The following is a 21,015-nucleotide window of genomic DNA, read 5'->3' as shown; positions in this document are numbered from 1 at the left end:
TTCTCTCACCTCCTCCATGAAGCCTTCTTCCTGTAGCAGCCTACACTTTCTTCTTTTTCCCAGCTCTCTTGTTCAGTTTCTGTCTTTCTCACTGGACTGTAGGTTCCAGGAGCCCACGTCCACCAATGTCATTGCTTTACCCTGGCACTTGGACTACCACCTGACATGTGACTCGGTAATACTCAGTAAATGAAGGAACCAGCTTTGAATTCCTTCAAGGCAGCTCTCCCTTAAAGACATCATTCTGATCCCTGTATCAGTTGGTTCCTGGTTGCTCTGGTCATCCCTGCAAATCAGTATCGTGCTATGCTGTGCCTTTCGACCCAGCCATCAATACCAGGGGAGTGCTGTTCGCATAGTAGGTTGTCACCTGGGGAAGGATAAGTAGCTGAAGCCTTATGGGTATGGCAGCAGCCTTTGTGGGCATGTAGTGTCAGAATAGCAGAGTTCCGAGGGAGTGTTTCTCTGCTTTCCCAGGGGAGGGGATTTGAACAGGAGGAGAGGATGGACAGGAATCACTCTCTTGTCAGGCACTCAATGGCTGGGTGACCTTGCTCAAGCCATTTCATCTCCCAGGACTTCAGCTTCCTCCTGGTAACTGAAGGATTGGGGTGGACGGTCTTCCTTCCAACTGTGAGAACCAGGATTCTATGGTTCCAAAGCAGAAAGCCTCCATTGCCAACAGTTATGACCTAAATCCATCAAGAAAAGAAGTTCATTGAGGAAAAGCAATTAGTTTGGGAAAGAGAAGTCATAGCTTTCTACTAAGGAGTGAGGTTACTGAGGGTTTGGGAAAAAGCTGGAGAGCTGAGAAGAGGCCCACAGAGGACTGGAGTTGGAGCAAGAGAGGAAGGAGTCCGTGGGATGGCTGTGTAAGAATGCTTCAGGACAGAGCTCTATTTTGAAATCTAGCTTCAGGTTCTAATTCTCCCTAGTTACTGCCAAACCTGTGTGGAATCCAGGGTGTTCAAATATCCATTTTGTGTGCGTTTTGTCAACCCTGTGTTGGGATGATTTTGCGGAAGTCTTGAAAAGCGGTTGCGTTTGAAGGTTCAGGTTGTGTCTGGTCCCACATGAATCTGGCCACATCTGCTTTGCATGTGGCATTGCAGTTTGTTCCTCGGATCTGCTTATTTTGGGTCGCGGTCTGGAAAGGTGCGGGCTTTTGTTTGTTGTTTGCTTTTTTGGCTTGTTTCCTTGATGTCTGCTGGAGGTCCAGGACAAAGGAAACTGAAAGAATCTCAGGCCTCTGATCACGTGGAAAGCTCTGTTAAAGGTTTAATAACATATTAAGCACTTTAATTTCAGTGATAACTTGAAAAAATGAGAACGGTTCAGCTAAGGCAGTTTAATTCCACTAAAAACCTCTGACTATTTGATTGTGTCTCCACTTAGAGTGAAATCATCTCGGGCATGATCGAAAGTAGATCAGTTTTGTGGAAAGAATGAGAAAGTGTTTACTTAGGGAGAAGTGAAAGAGTGGGTGCAGTATTGGGAACTCTGCAGAGAAACAGGGTCTCTTGAATCACTCTGCCAGTCAGAATGTCTCTTGAAGATGGCTTCTGCTTTCATGTTTGTGGTTCATATCCTGGGGCTGCCATAAAGACTTGGCTTAAAATGTGAATGAGGCGCAATGTGAAACAACTCGGTATTTAAAGAGAATCAGATGTTGAAATGATGACTTCTTTCATGTGCGTGTGTGTTTTAAAACCTTTTTTGGTTTTGTTTTAAACCAGATTCCAGAGGCTCTGGGGTACGTCCGCCAAGCTCTTCAACTTCAAGGTGACGATGCCAACTCCCTGCACCTCCTTGCCCTCTTGCTGTCAGCGCAGAAGCATTACCATGATGCTCTGAACATCATCGACATGGCCCTGAGTGAATACCCCGAAAATTTCATGTAAGTGATCCTGGGCTTCTGTTTTCCCTTACGTGAAGGTTATTAAATTTACTCCTTTCCCGCCTTATTTCCAGTTATTCTAAGTCCCTCACGGACACCCTGGCAGTCAACAATAAAAAATCCCTTTTACTGTTATTTTTTCCTGGTATTAAAAACAAACTTAGGGCCAGGCATGGTAGCTCACGCCTGTAATCCCAGCACTTTGGGAGAGAGAGGTGGGTGGATCATCTGAGGTCAGGAGTTCAAGACCAGCCTAGGAAATACAGAAAAGCCCTGTCTCTACTGAAAATACAAAAATTTGCCAGGCATGGTGGCATGTGCCTGTAATCCTAGCTACTTGGAAGGCTGAGGCAGGAGAATTGCTTGAACCTGGGAGGCGGAGATTGCAGTGAGCCAAGATCACACCACTGCCCTACACTCCAGCTTGGGCAACAGAACAAGACTCTGTCTCAAAAACGAAAACAAAAACAAAAACAAACTTAGGCTGTTAAGTCATCCTAACATAGTATTAGGTCATCCTTATTTATTTAAAATACTATATCCACTCTTTCCCAATGTGTACCATTGGAGCACCTGAGACAATTTTAGATGGACTGTGGATGAACATTTTTATTTTAGTAGTTATACATTCTTAAATGTACATTAGAATGTCATGATTTGATGAAAATTATTGCTCAGGGGGCTGGTAAGAATTTTTCAAGGCGATTTAAAGAAGAATATTAAGAATATAATACAGATATACTTAGATATGGCAAAAGTGATGTTAAACAAACTCCAATGTGTGGAATTTGGGAAACAGGGCTTTATAGCTTGCTTGTCCTGAATTACTGAGGGCTTCCACTAGCTCTTGGTGATTCTCCTGTTTTAGGCGACTTTAATCAAGATCCTTCCCTCTTTGTGCCTTCATTTTATTCGCTAGGAAATGAAAGTTCTTAAACAATCAATATCGCCCATCACCTCAGAATTGTCGCTATAAACTGTCATGTGCTAGAATTGTCTACCTGTCTTCATATCTTTCCCCTGAATCACTGAATCCATTGCCTGTTGGTTGGGCTTTGTTGAGAAGGTTTTGTCTTTTGGGCTGCTGGGTTACAATTTCATCCTCAGTGGCAGTAGCTTAGTAACCAGTACACAATGGCCAGAAATAGTAAACATTCCTGCAAGCTGGAAGGTTCTGATTGTCTACAGAGTTGCAGGGTCAGTAATGGGGCAGGGCCTCCTTGGGGTTGGAGAGAAGGGAAAGAATGTAGAAGGTGGCCCGGGGTTGCCTTCTTCACTTTCAGAAGTAAGTGCGAGCCACAAACTTTAAGTGGGTCAGCTCTGGCTTTATGTCTCTGCCTCACCACCTCACTGTGTTTTTAATCAGCGCTTTTCAGCAGCTCTCCTTGGAAAATTGGTTCACACATTTCCATTACAAACATTTCTTTGTCTTCAAGTGAAAAGGGCACTTCTCCACATCGAGGAGAAAATTCTTGTTATAATCCAGGAAACCTCTGACTAGAGATTTCTTTTGTAGGCTCAGCTATTTATGCAGAGTGAATTAAAGAGCTTCGCTGAGGCGTTTTCCTTCTTGCAGATCTCAAACTTGCTCTTTTGCACACCAGCTATATTTCTGGATTCTACCCCAAGCTGTTTATCCCATGGAACCTTACGATGGTGAAAGCACTTTAAGAAATATTCGATCCTTTAACCATTGGTAAAGTACAACCTGATGCAATTGAATTCAGTGTCTCTCATCAATATTTATAAAGCGTCATTCCCTGTCTCTCCAACACACACAAACACGCTCTTGGTTCCTTCTCCCATAGCCTAGGGTGTCATCCAAGGGGAGCCTTATTAAACTAATAGCCATACCACATGGTAAGCAGTAAACAGTGGTAGCTAATACGGCAATGCCTCCAAGTGACAGCAGCTGACAGCCTTTTCAAGTAGTAGAAGTAAGGAACAGCAGTAGAGATATTTGAGGAATGCAAGGCTGTTATTTTAATGTTAAGCCATAAGCTCAAAAAAGCAAAGCATATGGCAGCAGGTCTGAGAGCCCGTCCGTGACTTGTTTGCTTTTAAAATATTTGTATTTCTTTGTGATGGGAAACTTCTTCCCAAGAGTACTTTATTAAAAATCGGGGCCAAATATAATCAGTAGATCCCATGGTTTCTTCAAAACATTTCAGCACCAACCTAAACAAGATTAAGTGGGCACTTGTTGGATGGAACTGCCATGTAGTATTATCTGTTTGTTTGTGACAAGCTTGTCTCCAGCAGAACTATAGACTCCCTGAAGCCTGGGGGTGGAGGACACAGTTGATGGGTAGTCAGGCCTTGAGATGGAGGTGAAACCTTTTCTCCGTGAGGGTCAGCTCTGTCCACCTGTTGGGCAGTTACCAGAGGAGACAGCTGAAGCCCTTGGAGGAGCAGCGGGTCCCTCCAGCGTTACCTCCCTGTCACTGTGAAATGGTCAAACTTGCTGTTTAAGTACTTTGAGTAAGCTTAACATGGTCCAGAAAGTTCTAAGCTGAGAGGTACCATCTCGGCCACTTGTCACTCTGAGCAGGGCTGAGACAACAGTAGAATCAACAATTGACAAGATATTCCTAACTGTAGGGATCGTGAGAACCGGGAATTCTTTCTTCAGGGAACCCCCAAAATAATCTCACTACTCTGGAGAAGCAGGCGTTTTTGGAAGTGATATAGGGTAGTCCAGTATGGAAGGAAAGGAACGAGGAAGACTTTTTGGTAGTGGTTGAGAGCACAGTATTAAAATGGGACAAATCTGGTTTAGGACTCCCAATTCTTCACTTTCAAGTCATGTGACCTTGAGCAAGTCACCAAATCTGAGTCTCATTTCCTCATTTACAAAATTTACAAAATGTAAGTAATAAAATATCCATCTCAGAGGGTTGTGGTGAGAATTGATTTAGCTAGTGCATTTGAGGTGTTGTACCTGGTAATTACCTAATAATTGGTAGAAACTCATATTACTATGACTATTGCTACCAATACTACTAAAGTGTTTTCAAATATGGTATTTTAGAATCTTTTAAAATTGTTATTAAATATTAAAATCAAAAGAATATTTTTAAAATATATCTAAAATAATACAATGAACATGTTTGCTTATTCTTAGTTTAGGAAAAAGAACATTAATATCACCTGCGAATTTCCTGTGTAGATTTATGTATACATACATACTTATACATGTCTTAAACATGTATATGTATTTCCTATATATATGGATTTTCCATGTAACATTGCCTATGACTTTTCTCTGTATCCTCTCCTCTTGCCTCTCGCCTGACAGGTTAATCACTATTCTAAATTCTGTGTTAATCTCATGTTTCTATGCCATGTATGTTATACTTCTTTTGGAGACAGGGCCTCACTCTGTCACCCAGGCTGGAGTGCAGTGGTACAATCACAGCTCACTGCATTCTCAACCTCCCAGGCTCAGTGGATCCTTTCACCTCAGCAGCAGGATCTGGGAGCACAGGCACCTGCCACCATGCCCAGCTAAGTTTTGTATTTTTTGTAGAGATGGAGTTTCACCATGTTGGCCAGCCTGGGCTCAAACTCCTGAGTTCAAGCCATCCACTTGCCTTAGCCTCCCAAAGTGCTGGGATCACAGGCATGCACCACTGCACTCGGCCTGTACTCCTAAATAACAAAAATGGTGTTTTGCGTGTTTTAAACTTTTTGTAGAAAATACTGAATATGTTCTTATGCTGCTCGCGTTGCTCATTGCTTAACCTCCCATTCCCGAGGATCCTCCTTGCTGCATACAGCAGTGATTTGTTGGTTTGCATGAATGAATAGTATTTCTTGTGTAAATGCACTAAGATTTACTTATTTAGTCTACTGTGAATAGATGTGTGGATTGTTTTCAGGTTTTGTCTATTATGAACAATGCTCGTAAATGTTGTTTACAGGGCTCTGGTGCACACGTTCAAGGATTTCTCTATGAGTGAAATAGTTAGGTCATAGGATGCCGTTATCTTCAGCTTTACCGAATAATTCCGAACTGTTTTTCAAAGGGGTTGTGTTAGTTTACACTCCCATCACCAGCACCCAAAAGCCCTGTGGTTCCGTAAACCACTGCTCAGTTCTGCCAGACTTCTTATTTTTGGCACAATGGCTGCTGGTTAATTATGTCACCTTGTGAGTTTAAGTTGTGTGTCCCCCATCACTAATGAATTTGGACATCTTTTTATTTGTTTATTGGTCATTCAGCTTTTCTCTTTTGTGAAGTGTATGTGAAATTCCTTCTTTTTTATTGGATAGTCTTTTTCTTAAAAATATGTAAGACTTCTTTATCTATTATGGTTACTAGTCTTTTTCTTGGTTATATGTGTTGCAGAAGTCTTCTCCCAAACTGTGATTGTGTTTTGCTTTCTCTTTGTGATATCTTTTGGTAAACAGAAGTTCTTCATTTTAGAGCAATGGAAAGTAGAAGCGGTTTTCTTCACGGACAACACTTTCTGTGTCTAGTTTAAGAAACCTTCTCTTTCTGCAAGATCATGAAGATAGTCTCCTAAATCGTCTTCTATAAGCTCTTTTGTGCTGTCTTTCACACTGGAATCTAAGGGCCCACATAGAACAGACTGTCTTATGTGTGTATGGTACGAGGGAGCAAATGTAATTCTCCCCCGGGATATCCAATTGTCCCAGCGCCACACATTGAAAAGAGATTCTTTCCCTGTTGCTCCACAGTGCCACCTTTGTCATAAACCAAATGTCTGCCCGTGTTTCTAAACCTCCTATTTCGTTCCCTTGGCTATCGTGCCTGTCCCATGTGATTGCCACTGTCTTGTCATTGTCATAGCTTCATTGTACATGAGGTGGGTCCTTCTCTGTATCCTGCTCTTTAGTTTGCCATGGCTTGTCTTGGACATTTGAACTTTCGTATGAATTTTCAAATCAGCTCATCTGATTTGAAAACGTCTGAAGACTGCTGGGCGTGGTGGCTCACACCTGTAATCCCAGCACTTTGGGAGGTTGAGGCGGGTGGATCACCTGAGGTCGGGAGTTCAAGACCAGCCTGACCAACATTGGAGAAACCCTGTCTCTACTAAAAATACAAAATTAGCTGGGAGTGGTGGCTCATGCCTGTAATCTCAGCTACTTGGTGGGGCTGAGGCAGGAGAATCGCTTGAACCTGGGAGGTGGAGGTTGCGGTGAGCCGAGGTCGCGCCATTGTACTCCAGCCTGGGCAACAAGAGCGAAACTCCGTCTCAAGCAACAACAACAGCAACAAAACTTCTGGAGACTTTGGAATTAATGTAATTTAATAGCTCAGTTTGGGGAGAATTGTGTATTTATGACAGTAGGTTTTCTAATTCATAGCCATTAGAGCTCCCTAATTATTTAGGCCTTTACAAATATTTTTGGATGTTTCATATTTTTTAATAAAGATTTTGCCCATTTTTTACTAGACTTATTTCTAGTTACCTGAAAAAAATTTTCATGCTTTCGTATACACTATATGTATACAGAATATTTTTGTAATCAAATTCACTGTGTACTTGTTGTGAAGGTCTAGAAAGCCAACTGGTGTTTGCACATTCTTCTTGACCCATTCTTCTTAGTAAGTCTAATGGTTTATATATAAATCAGCTTGGAATTTCTACATAGATAATGAATTTTGTTCTGAGGTGATTAAAATTGTTTTTTTTTCTCTCTAATGCTTTAATTTTTTTAACTTGCCTTACTCTACTAGTTAAGATCTAGTAGTTGAATGAGAAAATTCTTTCACTGTTTTACCCCGAAGAATTATGTTTGGCTGGGCGCAGTGATCCACGCCTGTAATCCCAGCACTTTGAGAGGCCAAGGCAGGAGGATCACTTGAGCTCCAGAGTTCAAGACTAGCCTGGGCAACATTGTGAGACCCTATCTCTATGAAAAAAAAAAAAAAGATAGCCAGACATGGTGGCATGCACCTGGGGTCCCAGCTGCTCAGAAGGCTGAAGTCGGGGGGATCACTTGAGCCCAGGAAGTCAAGGCTGCACCACTACACTCCAGCCTGGGCAACGGAGCGAGCCCTGCCTCAGAAAAAAAGAATTGCATTTGTTACAGGTTTGTTTGTAGATACTATTTAAGAGATGAAAGAAGTTTCCTTTTTCCTGGTTTGTTAAGAGTTGTTGTTTTTAATCATGAATTGATAGCAAATTTTATCAAACGCCTTTTCTGTATCTATTGAGGTCATTATATGACTTTATTCCTTTCATGTGTGAATGTTCTATTAATTTATTTTTTTTACTGTTAAACCAACCTTGTATACTTGGAATAAGCCTGACTTGACCATGGTAAATTAGCTTTTTTATGGATTCACGTTACTTATTTTTTAGAGAATTTTGCATTTGTGTTCATTTGCAAAATAGGCCTGTTCTTTCCTTTCTCCTTATATGCTTGCCAGGTTTTGGCCTCAAGGTTAGGTCAGCCTCATAAAGTGACTTGGAGTAGTACTTTTTCTTTTTGCCTGTTTTGGAATTATTTGTTCCGAGCATATTAAGTTTTGGTAGAATGCATCTGTAAAACCATGTGGGGCTGGCTTTTTTTTCTATGGGAAGATTTCTGATGCTTTTTAAAAATTGTTGTAGTCTATTCAGGTCTTCTGTTTCTTATTTTATTAAGCTATGTATAATGTGCAAGCTGTAATACAGATTATATGTAAAGATTTGTCCATTTCATTTAAATTTTAAATTTTATTGGCATAAGATAATAATGTTTATTTTTTATATAGCATCTGTTGGTTAAGTTTTTTTTACTTCTAATATTGTTTAATATACTTTATTTCTTTTCTTGAACAGTCTTGCCAGATACTTGTCTGTTACATTGATCCTTTCAAAGAACCAGTAACTTTTTTGTCATTGCACTTGTAGGTTTACTTTCCTTTCATGAATTTCTGTTCTCATTTTTATCATTTTCTAACTTCTGTTTACTTTAAGTTCTGTTTTGTTGCATTTGGTTTGTTTTTTTTTTCCTTAATCTCTTAGTTGGGTGTTCATTAATTTTTTTGCCTTATTTTCTGATATAAGCATTTGAAACTAAAAATTTTCCTCTAAATATTGCTGTAGCTATAAACCACAAGTTTCGATATCTGAAATTTTTATTATTGTATAATTCTAAATATTTTTAAATTTCTGTTATTCTTTTCTTTTTGACCCATTAGTTAGTTGTTTTAGAACTGTGTTTTACAATTGTCAAATATGAGTTTTTTCAATTTATCATATGTTATGAGCTTTAACTTCATTAAATTATGTTTAAAGACTATATATACATTTGAAATTGGTTGAACTTATTTTGTGGCCCAGTGGTTACTTCTTGTAAATATTCCATGTGTGCCTAAGAAGAATGCTTTCTGCATTTGTTGAGTATATTTTGATCTATTTTATTAGGTTAAGCTATTAATTATGCCACTCAGAGCTGCTTTATTTTTATAGATTTGTTTGTCTACTTAATCTGTCATTTGTTGAGAGGAGGCATTTTTTACCACATCTTTATAGTAGTTTTTCCTTTCTTTTTTTTAAAGCTATGCTGTTAAGTACATATAAATTTAGAGTTGCTGTGTATTCTGGTACATTCAACTTTTTATCATTATGTTGTAAGATACAAGGCGTTTTGCTTCAAAGTCTATTTTGTATGAGATACATATAGCCACATACATATATATGTGTGCCTGTACATCTGTGTAAATATGTGTGTGCATGTGTGTGTTTGTGTACACATGTATACATATACACATATATAGACTTGGACTATTGTTTCCCATTCTTTTTGAACTTTTTTTCTTGTTGTTGTTGGAGTCTGGCTCTGTCGCCTAGGCTGGAGGGCAGAGGTGCAATCTCAGTTCACTGCAACCTCTGCCTCCTGGGTTCAAGTGATTCTTCTGCCTCAGCCTCCTGGATACTGGGATTACAGACATGAACCACCAAACCCAGATACTTTTGTATTTTTTGTAGAGACGGGGTTTCACCATGTTGGCCAGGCGGGTCTTGAACTCCTGACCTCAAATGATCTGCCCACCTCTGCCTCCCAAAGTACTGGGATTACAGGTGTGAGCCACTGCACCTGGCCTCTTTTTGAACTTTTAAAATATGGTTTGGATGTACTTTTGTGCTTACTACATATAGATAATTGTTTTAAACCCAGGCTATAGTCTTATCTGGAACATTTAGTTTATTTCTATTTATTGTAAATACTGATATATTTATATTTGTGTCTACCATGTCGTTTATGCTTTCTATTTGACTTGCCTTTTGTTCTGTATCTTATCCTCTCCTTTTCTGCTTACTTTTAGATGGATTATATATATATATATATATATTTTTTTTTTTTTTTTTTTTTTGAGACAGAGTTTCGCTGTTGTTACCCAGACTGGAGTGCAATGGCACAATCTCGGCTCACCACAACCTCTGCCTCCTGGGTTTAAGCAATTCTCCTGCCTCAGCCTCCCGAGTAGCTGGGACTACAGGCACGCACCACCATGCCCAGCTAATTTTTGTATTTTTAGTAGAGACAGGGTTTCACCTTGTTGACCAGGATGGTCTTGATCTCTTGACCTCATGGTCCACCTGCCTCGGCCTCCCAAAGTGCTGGGATTATAGGCGTGAGCCACCGCGCCCGGCCAATGGATTATATTTTTATGATATATTTTTCTCAAATAATATGAAAAGGAAACATTCTCTTTCGGTTGTTCTTCCTTAGTGATTACCCAAGAAATTTTAGCGAGGGTCTACTGCTGGCAGACTTTCTTAGACAGTATCTAAAAGTGTACTTGGCTTTACTCTCCAAAGAAGTTTTTCAAATTGGATATACGATTCTAGGCGCAAACATTTTCTCACAAATCGTTGACTTCTCACAACTACAAAAGGAGCGCGAGTGATCTGTCTTGCTCCTTTTGTAGTTGTTGAGAAGTCAACTCTCTGTTTACTTGTAGTTCATTTTAATGTCATCTGTCTTTTCTCTCTGGCTACTCGTAATTGCTGTTGTTTCTGCTATCGTACACTTTCGCTATGATCTATCTAAGGGTGAATCCTGTTCAGCATTCACTGGGCTGTTTAAAACTGTACTGGTATTGTTTGTGTTATTTGTCATTTCCAAAAAGTTCCCAGCCATTCTTTTCACATATTACTTGTCTTCTTTTTTGTTTTGAGACAGTCTTGTTCTGTCTCCCAGCCTAGAGTGTAGTGGCATGATCTCAGATCACTGCAACCCAGGTTCAAGCAATTCTTGTGCCTCAGCCTCCTGAGTAGCTCAGACTACAGGCACATGCCATCACACCCAGCTAATTTTTGTATTTTTAGTGTAGACAGGGTTTTGCCATGTTGGCCGGGCTGGTTTCAAACTCCTGACCTCAGGTGATTCGCTTGTCATGACCTCCCATAGTGTTAAGAGTACAGGCATGAGCCACTGTACCTGGCCTACTTCTCTTCTCATATAGTAAATAGCAGATGGGTCTTTCTACTTAGTCTGATAATTTCTGCCTTCTGTCTCAAGTGTTTGGTCCATTCACATTTAATATAATTAATGATATGCTTGGATTCACATCTGCCATTTTCATGTGTCTTGTCTTTTTGTTGCTTCTCTTAATCTGCCTTCCTTTTTGTTGAAAATTTTATTTTTTAAACCCCTGAATTATTAAATATCTAAACAAAAGAATGAAAGTTAATATTAACTGACTAATGATTATCTCAGGCACATTGTAAGTTTTTCCCAAAATAAAAATTAACAATGGACTGGGCACGGTAGCTCGTGCCTGTAGTCCCAGTACTTTGGGAGGCCGAGGCGGGTAGATCACCTGAGGTCAGGAGTTTAAGACCAGCCTGACAAATATGGCAAAACCCCTTCTCTACTAAAAATACAAAAATTAACTGAGCGTGGTGTGCATGCCTGTAGTCCCAGCTAGTCACGAGTCTGAAGCAGGAGAATCACTTGAACCTGGGAGGTGGAAGCTGCAGAGAGCTGAGATTGTGCCACTGCACCCATCATGGGTCACAGAGCAAGACTCTGCCCGCCCCCCCAAAAACTAACAAAGTATACATTTTTATATTGAAAGGTGTTCATGAATTCTGATAGAGTCACTATCTATTATACTTGCCATAAGAGCCCTGATTTTTTTCTTTTGCAGTACAGCTTTGTAGAAATGTCCCTTCATTAATACATTTTACTTAGTAATTTTCCTTACTGGCCCAAAAAGGTAGAAGTAGGTACCAGGTAATGTTTGGAGTACATAATTGTCTCTCCCAAAGGCAGTGGGGCACTGTCCATCCAGAGCTTTGATCAGGGCATCAGACTGTGTTTCTTCCATTGAAATTAATTTTTAGAAAAAAATTATCAGGTTAAGAACTGACAGTTTGTTATTCTGTGTCTTTGGAAAATGTACCAGATAGTATCATACTTAATGGTGGCATTTAAGAACTTCAGTGTTACTGAAAGGTTGTATTCTTATTCAGCAAGCCTTACAATGGCTGCTAAGGAGAGCCACTGCCAGAATTTAACTTTCTTGCCCTGAAATAATTGTGGTTATGCATGCAGTTCTTCATTAGATTTTTAATTGATTTGAATTTTTATTGTTTCCTATTTAAATAGAACATATACTCACCCCATTCATGTACTCCCAGAGAGGTCATCAAATCAATAGCACACTTAAGAAAACATCAGATGTTACCACAAAGCAAACAAAATTGATTTTCGAAACCTCTCAAGATTACGAATATAAATATGAGATCATTATGGTGTTTGTACAAGTGTTTGAAGTGTTTTTTCTGACCCGTAACTATAAGACATCAGGGGATATTGAGCCACACCCTCAGTCACCTGATTGGAGGCACAGAGCTCTTCTAGAACACTTCTGCCTATGGCCTCAGCTCTTATACGTGTGAACGCAGATTTTATCAGACAATCACATTTCTTCTGACATTAGTGGAAACTGACTATATGGAAGAAGTAAACGTATACAACATTCATTCATTTCATCAGTCATTCTTTCAGCATTCATAACCACTCATGTTTATACACTGAATTGTGACGGGCACTCTTAGTAGCACTCTTTACACACTCAACTAATTTAATTCTCACAAGAACTATCTACGGTGGGTAGTTTTTTTTATTATTTTCATTTTATAGATAAGGAAACTGAGGCACAGAGAAGTTAAGTAATTTGTCCAAGATTATACACACAGACAATGGCAGAGCCATGATTTCAACCCAGGCAATCTGGCCTCGCCATCTGTGCTTGTAACCGTGAACTGACTTTGGAACACTGAGTTTCTACCACATGCCAGGGGCCGTGCTAGATGTTGGGGATTACTGCTGTAAACAAGCCGGTTTCTGCTCCATTAGAGCTTATAACCCAGATGAGCAGGAGTTTAATGCTATCTCCCCTGTTAATCTGGAATTGATAAACTAGGAAAGATAGTTACGGTCATTCTTTACTTGAGTGGAGATACAGCTAATTTTTTTAAAAAGCATTACTTGGCAACTGAGACCAGTGTTTCTTTTTCACTCAGGCTCACACACACACTTTTAGAGAACTTCGGTTTAAGTTGAAACATCATATTGAATAATGCTTTGATTTAGTGATTACTCAGAGACCAGGTGTTGTGGGAAGTTTTTATGCCTGAGCTGAGTGATGAAGCAATGAACATGTCTATTATATGGCATTTGATAAGAAGTTAGACCACCAGGAAAGAGGCTGTTCATCTCATTAAACTGGAGAAATGATCCATTGATACCTGAAGGATGTCTGCAAGGAGTGAGTACACAGTAACCACCCAGGGGTACCAGTTGGGGAGGGAGGTCTTTGGACACAGGAGAATGGGTGGCAGCCTGGAAGACAACAGGGGTCACAGTGGAGTGGGACTTAGTGGTGCAGTAGCTTATTTAAAATCAACTTTCCGCAACCAAAACCAAACCAAACCAAACCCCAACCCCATTAGGAAATGGGCAAAGGAAAGGAATTGAATTGATGTTTCTCCAAAGAAGATATACAGATAGCCAATAAGCACATGAAAAGAGTTTCTACTCACTCATCATTAGGGAAATGCAAATCAAAGCCACAGTGAGATACTACTTCATACCCATTAGGATGGATTTTATCAAAAAATGGAGAAAGTCACAAGTGTTGGCCAGGATGCAGAGAAACAGGAACCCTTGTGCATTGCTAGTGGGAATGTAAAATGGTGCAGACTCTTTGGAAAACAGTATGGTCGTTCCTCAAAACATTAAAAATAGAACTACCATGTGATCCAGCAGTCCCACTTCTGAGTGTCTGCCCAAAAGAATTGAAAACAGAGACTTGGACAGATCTATACGCCCACATTCACAGCAACATAATTCTCAATAGGCAAGAGGTGGGAACAAGCCAAGTGCCTATCAGCAAGTGAATGGATCAGCAAAATAGGGTTTATACCTACAGTGGAATATTATTCAGCCTTAAGAAGGAAGGATTTTCTGATGGATGTACCAACAAAGATGAAAATCAAGGGCATTGCACTAAGTGCAATAAGCCAGTCAAAAAAGGACAAAGAATGTGTGACTCCACTTATATGAGGTACTGGAGTAGTCAAACTCATAGAGACAGAAAGCAAAACGGTGGTTGCCAGGGCTGGGAGGGGAATGGGAAGTTATTGTTCATTTGCAACAAAAAAGAGTACTGGAAATGGAGGGTGATGATGGTTGGACAACCGTGTGAATGTACACAATGCCACTAAACTGTACACCTAAAATGGCTAACTGACAAATTTTATGTTATGTATATTTTACTACATTTTAAAGAAACGAACCTTTCTGAGCGCTCTCTGTTGTCGTGTTTGGCTGCAGGAGGGTCTCCAGCATTTGTACATGATGACAGGTCCTCTGCCCTTGAGATTCTCTGGCTCTGGATCACTGAGCCAATGTCCTTCTGGGATGGACTTGCTGAGCCCAGGAAGCAGCCTCCCAGCACCCCACGCCCATCTATGTCATCTCTCTGTGGGGTGTTGGGTCTGTGCTCTTGCCTTCATTAACTGTAGATGCTTGTCAAGAGAGACCAAATCCCCAAAATGCAATGAAAAATGGCTTGGAAACTGAAAATTTTGTGATGAGGCAAAAGGAGAAGAACTGGAAGAGAGGAAATGGTGGGAAAATGTATTTGAAGCCACATTTGTTTATGAGAGGCTCCTCCTTTCTCCGGGGTTGGAAACAGCCATGTCCTGAGATAAGGAGTGGTGCTGGCCCAAGCCCCTCCCCCTTTTTTCACAACCGGTACTAGGCTTGCCTATGACTGGTGTCCCCCAGTTTAAATCCTCATGGAATATTCTGCTTCCTTTCCAGGGAAATTCCCTTTTCTTAGGTTTTTTTTTTCTGAGGATGCTAGAGAGCAAGCCTTCAGGGCATCCCTGCCTCCCTGTCAGCCACAGAAGAGAGCACTAGCTGGCGGCCCCAGGTTCAGAAAGCCGAGCAGCTGGGAGAGGCCAGGCTGGGCCAGGAGGGGTGCCATGGCAAGGCCCACACCAAAGCCACTCCTCCCCAGTCATAGCATCCAGAAGGTTTATTCATGTTCGTGCTTTTCTTTCCAAAGTCCTCCCCATATCTCAGTCAAGAATTTGAAGTATGGGAGTGTCCTCTTCAGACTTCATGCAAGTGTTTTCTGGAAGCCTCTGGCTCCCCTGCACCTGGCCCAGGGCTGCCTGTTACAAACATTAATACCTGTCTGTGCAATGCATGCTTGAAACTTTGTCCATGCAGAGTAGCCTGGGAGCTCTTTGTCCATAGCTAAGCTTGTGTCTACCTTATCCATTTTCATCTCTACTGAGTTTCACTATCTGATAAAATGATGATGATCAGCTTTCTGCAAATGGGCGGTATAAAGTGCCTGCTGGTTATCCAGCCAGTTGTGAAAAATAATCAGATATTCCAAACACAGTTGAATCCCAGTTCATTTGTAATGGTCTTTTACATTTTAAAGTAAGGAAACTTTACTATTAAAAAAAAAAAAAGGAACCTGAGAGCAAGGAAGAGAAATAGGAGAATCTCCAAATTTATCCTACAAGTATTATTGTAGGGATCCTGAGCTGAAAACAACTGGTGAGAGTAGATAAGCCACCTTCAGATAGTCAGATTCACTGTCCTTTGAACAGCTCCCCCAGTTCATGGGTGTTGAGTGCCTGCTTTTAGCCAGGCATGGTGCCAGGCTCAGGAGGACCAAATCCAGGGACAGCACTGTCTCTGCCTTCACGCAGCATGCAGTGAGATCTGGAGGCAGAATCACACTGGAGTGTGCTACACCTCCGAAGAAACCCTCACCTTCAGGGAGCAGGGCTGTCTTTTTCCAAGCTCCAGGCCAGGCATGGACAAAAGTCCCACCTTCAGTGTCCCTTGGCACAGTGGAATCAAGCCATGTGAAACTGAGCAGCCCCTCATGGGAACACACAGGAAGTGAAGGCAGAGAAGGCAGGAAATGTAAAACGGGCCGGGATTCACAGGAGCAGCTGACTGATGCAACGATGTGCAGTCCCATGCGGCACCGGCGCCCATCGAGATGCAACATCCACCTCTGGTCCTGGAGAGCCACTTGGGCCGATGCCTGGCTAGGCCCCTTCCTTCCTAGTTCCCTCCTGACTGTGCAGAAGGCTCCATTTCTGTATTACAGAACTTTATGGATCATATCACATCGTGGTCCAAGCCCTTCCCCTTCTGGGTTTAGGTAGCCTGATCTGATTCCCACTCTTCCCCCCACTTTTTTTTTTGTGGGAGACAGAGTCTTCCTCTGTCAGGCTGAAGTGCAGTGGCATGATCTCGGCTCATTGCAACCTCCACCTCCCAGGGTCAAGCAATTCTCCTGGCTCAGCCTCCTGAGTAGCTGGCACTACAGGCACACACCCCCACACCCAGCTTTTTTTTTTTTTGTATTTTTAGTAGAGATGGGGTTTCACCATGTTGGCCAGGATGGCCCCGATCTCTTGACCTCGTGATCTGCCTGCCTCAGCCTCTCAGAGTGCTGGGTGTGAGCCCACACCCGGCCTGGATTTCCATTCTTTTAACATCTGCCGTTGTCTGCTGAACTGGGCCCCAGTGTCTCATTTCTTCACTGTGTTCCCTCCTCAAACTGAGGCATGTGGGGAAATCAGGGCCCTGGGGACTCAGTCAGAAATAAAGACCGGGAGATCCTCCAGGAAGAAGGTCCTCTAGGAGAGGCAGGGCAGCAGAGCAGAAGAGGCCAGGACTTGCTTCCCTCATGTCAGAAATTACCAAAAGGCTTTGCGGTTGAGGGAGAAGAGATTATTTCCATCAGAAGCCAGCGGTCTGACAGGAAGGCTTGCTCTCAAACATGTCCCGTTTGCATATTTCCTTAGCAGATGCCTATTTGGTACTTCCTGTTCCAAAGGGACTGGTTCAGTTCATTTTCCAAATCTGAGGGTGGGTTTTGGGCCCCACCCTTGCTTGGCAGCCCCCCCGGCCCTAATGCCATGCGCTCGGGTAGCCCTCGGGAGTAGCCCTGGCAGTGGACTTTGTGGCTTCATGGATGGCACTACACAAAATGGCTCCCTTCATTAAGATGTCACTCACAGGGATTGGAGAGGTCTTGGAACCGGGCAGTATGGTTCAAGAGGGGCTTCAGTTGCACCTGCCCAGGTCATTTCCAGCTTAGGTGCCATCTCCTGGATGCGGATCTGCGTGGAGATTAATAGCTGACGTGGGAGCAAAAAATGAGCCAAACTGGGGTTTCTTGAGGTGATTTATTCCAGCTAACTATGTCAGTTGTTTGTTCGTGCTAAAAATACCGCTAGAAGGATGGGGGAGTATTCCAGATTGTTGACACTTTGACTGAAATGAGAAGCAAAATGTAACTGATATGAGCTCTAACAGGAGCTCCTGCCTGTCATAAAGAGGAGGGAGGATTAGGACACCAAGAGGGGTAGCCAAACCACCAGGGATGGCTGCGGCCCCGGCCCCAGCGCTGACACTTACCACAGCCTCCCAGCTAAGATAAGGGCTGCTGAGTTCTGGAGAACGAGGCTTCTCCATCCCTTGCTTTGGTCCTGAGAAACTTGGTTTTGCTAAATAGGTGTGGCCTGGATTTTCCTAAGACGGTGGATCTGGGAGTCTGGGTTGGGATGATGCAGCCCTGTGCTCACACTGATGGGTGAGACTGGAATGGCAGGAATGCCACATGAGTGTCCCAGATGTGCCAGCCTGGTGTGCTGTGACCTCTTCTCCAGCATCCAGAGACATTAAAGGTGGTCATGTGGGCCAGGTGCAGTGGCTCACGCCTATAATCCCACCACTTTGGGAGACTGGGGCAGGAGGACCTCTTGAGCCAAGGAGTTCAAGACCAGCCTGGGCAACATAGTGAGACCCCCCCCACCTCTACAAAAACATTTTTAAAAATTAGCCAGGCATGATGATGCATGCCTGCAGTCCCAGCTACTCAGGAGGATGAGGCAGGAAGATCTCTTGAGCCCCGAAGGTCTAGGGCCTTGACCCTCAAGCCACTGCACTTTGGCCTGGGCAACAGAGCCAGACCCTGTCTCGAGCAGAACAAAACGAACAAAATAAATAAAGGTGGTTCAGTTTCTAGAACTTCCTTGGTGGTTAAATAACTCCCAGACAAAAGTTCCCCAAAGAGCTACCCAGGCCAGCAACTCGCCAGGGCTTCATTCCTGGAGAAGATGTGTTAGGAGAGGAGTCACCTGTGCTCTTCAAACCCCCGTGAGTGCTCCTGCTGGCAAGCTGGCCCGCCTGGGGCTGGCGTGTGCCTGGGGTTTTGAGACAGAACCAGGTCTCAGATTGGATAAAGAAAAGCATATGGACTGATGGTTTCCGACGGCTGGCCCGTAAGCCAGCATCTGCTAGTAGAGTTGTGTTAGGCCAGTACGCGTCTCAAAAAAGTTCGAATTTGCTGACCTTCTGGTCATCACACTTGCCTATTTTTTGAAGACATTTGAGTTTTCAGCCCCGGGGGAACCCACAGTGGGAGTGGATGGTTACTCAGAGCTCTGCAGACGCAAGCAGGTGTCCCTTCTGGGGGTGACAGTATAAATGGTACCCCTCAGTGGGTACACTGTTGCCTCCCCAGCTCCTTCTCTGGAGACGTGGAGGACAGGGCTATAGCACCTGCAGAAAATGACACAGGGGATCCCTACAGAAGGAAGGAAGCATTCTGTTCAAGACACAGGCAGGGGTGGCCTTCCTTTGGGGGCTTAATATAAGTGGTTGTTCAGAATTCTCACTGACTTTAAGAACAAAATACATCCTGAAAAATGTCTTCTAAGACATGCTCCCCCAGTTCTTATTGGAATGAAATGAACACAGTTTCCTAAGTGCAGGGACTGTGAGAGCTCTTTTCCCTGGGAAGTCTTTTTCCTTTTTAAAATCAGACCATGGAAAGTTAGGATGGAGAGTTTTGAATGAGAGCAGTGCTTCTTGACCTTAAATTTGCGAATGAATCCCCTGGTGATCTGGTTACATGCAGATTCTGACTCAGTAGGTTTAGGGTGAGTGGAGAACCTGGATATTCTTCTATTTCTTTTAAGCTCCCAGGGGATTCTGAGGCTGCCTGCCTTGGACACACTCTGAGTAGCGATGTATTGTAGGACCTAAGGCCTTTTTGAGCTTTGGATTAATTGGAAACATCTGTATGTTTTCTAACGAACTCCAGTGAATAGCACATCAATACAGCAATTAGGTAAGCCAGACGATCTAGGAAGTAGTATATTTTCTGTATGACCGTTGAGGAATTAGCTCATTGAGGTGACATTATTGAGTATGTGCATTTTGTGAGGCCCGATTTGATATTTAGTGGGAATAGTCACATGACCTGTTCCATGCTTTCTCATCCCTTCCAGCTGTTGCCAGAGAGCCTTGGGGTGGTTTAAGGTCTCCCAGCTCCAGGACATGCACAGCTGCCATCCCAGCATCATTGGCTCACCTGGTGGAGGTCAGGCCCGTCACAGTATTGATTTTCAGTGATGGTGACTCAGCCTGGGACCAGAGGCTGCTCTTTGCAGAGCTATAACACCTTCTGAAATTGAGGTGCTTTGGAAACCCAGCCCGGAGAGCAGCAGCTCCAAGAGCAGCGCATGGTAGGCCCTCAGAAATGCTGGTGAAAATGAATTGCCATCAGTTTCCTTCCAGCCGTGTGGGAACCTGAAAGGAATCCCTCCTCCCTGCCGAGGGGCTGGGTAGATGGAGTCCAAGGCATCCCTCTCCCTGGGCAGCACTGGGCTGCTCTCAGACTGTCTGTTGCCACCTGAGTTCTCTGGTTTCACATTCCCATCTGCCTTCTCCTGGTCACCACGTGCTGCTGGCACATCTCTTTGACTTATCTTACCATTCTGATCGGCTGGTTGCCAAACGGTCTTCTCAAGTTAAAATTGAACATACTTGCCCCCTGCCCCCCCTCAGCCTGATCTGTTCTTTCTCTTACCTGGTGACAGATGCTCACTTTCCTTTGGGTGTTTGACAGCCAGCCCCGCTCCAGCTTCGCATCTGGACAAGCACCCAGGAGGCAGCAAGAGACGGTGAAAGTACTCAGGGCCCCCTCGGCCACTGCCCCACTTAGGCAGATCCCACAGGCTTTTCTGCACAGCCATTTTGCATCCCTGCCTGCATTCAGTTGATAAACAAAGAAAGAGCAGGTCCCTGGCAGGCAGAACCCAGGAGCTTGCAAACACAGATCAGCACAAGGCACCAAATGTTCAAGGTTCCTGTGATTTTACCTCTAAATCAGCTCTTGTGATTGCAGCATTCACGGCTCACCTAATTAGTGAAGGTTTTGTGTATTAATATGCGTGTTTCTTCCTTGATGTCATGAGTGCATTTTTTTTACTGACACAGAAGATGGGAGGGAATTATGACTTTAGTATTCTCTGAACTTCTCTAATTTGTTTTCATCGAGAGTTCTTCATAAGGCTCAGAATTCAGAAATATCTGCCCTTTGCACTTTATCTTTGGCCCCAGTCCAAGTCTGGGACTCATTGGGGTGCGGCCCAGGCTAAAACTAAACTAGGGTGAGCTGCCAGAGGTGAGCGTCCAGTGGTTGGGAGCAGCTTCCAGGGAGTCAGGGAAGTCTTCCTGGGGATGCCATGCGACATCCATCCCGGCCTGCCAAGTGCCACTCTGACTCATTTCCTGAGGTGAACAGT

At 43.1% G+C, this 21,015-nt stretch overlaps 1 protein-coding gene across 6 annotated transcripts in view; it reads left to right on the top strand.

The window, feature by feature from the left end:
• Positions 1-21,015, top strand: part of TTC7B (tetratricopeptide repeat domain 7B) — a 267,642-nt gene that overhangs the window by 170,049 nt on the left and 76,578 nt on the right. For all 6 annotated transcript variants that reach the window (XM_035261265.3, XM_035261263.3, XM_035261261.3 and 3 more), the window contains one exon: positions 1,737-1,897. In XM_035261265.3, coding sequence (XP_035117156.1) covers positions 1,737-1,897 — 161 coding nt within the window. The remainder of the gene's footprint in view (positions 1-1,736; positions 1,898-21,015) is intronic.

Source organism: Callithrix jacchus, chromosome 8 (genome assembly GCF_049354715.1).
Source record: "Callithrix jacchus isolate 240 chromosome 8, calJac240_pri, whole genome shotgun sequence".
NCBI lineage: Eukaryota > Metazoa > Chordata > Mammalia > Primates > Cebidae > Callithrix > Callithrix jacchus.
Note: the sequence above shows the minus strand (reverse complement) of the source record. Positions and strands in the feature narration are given on the sequence as shown.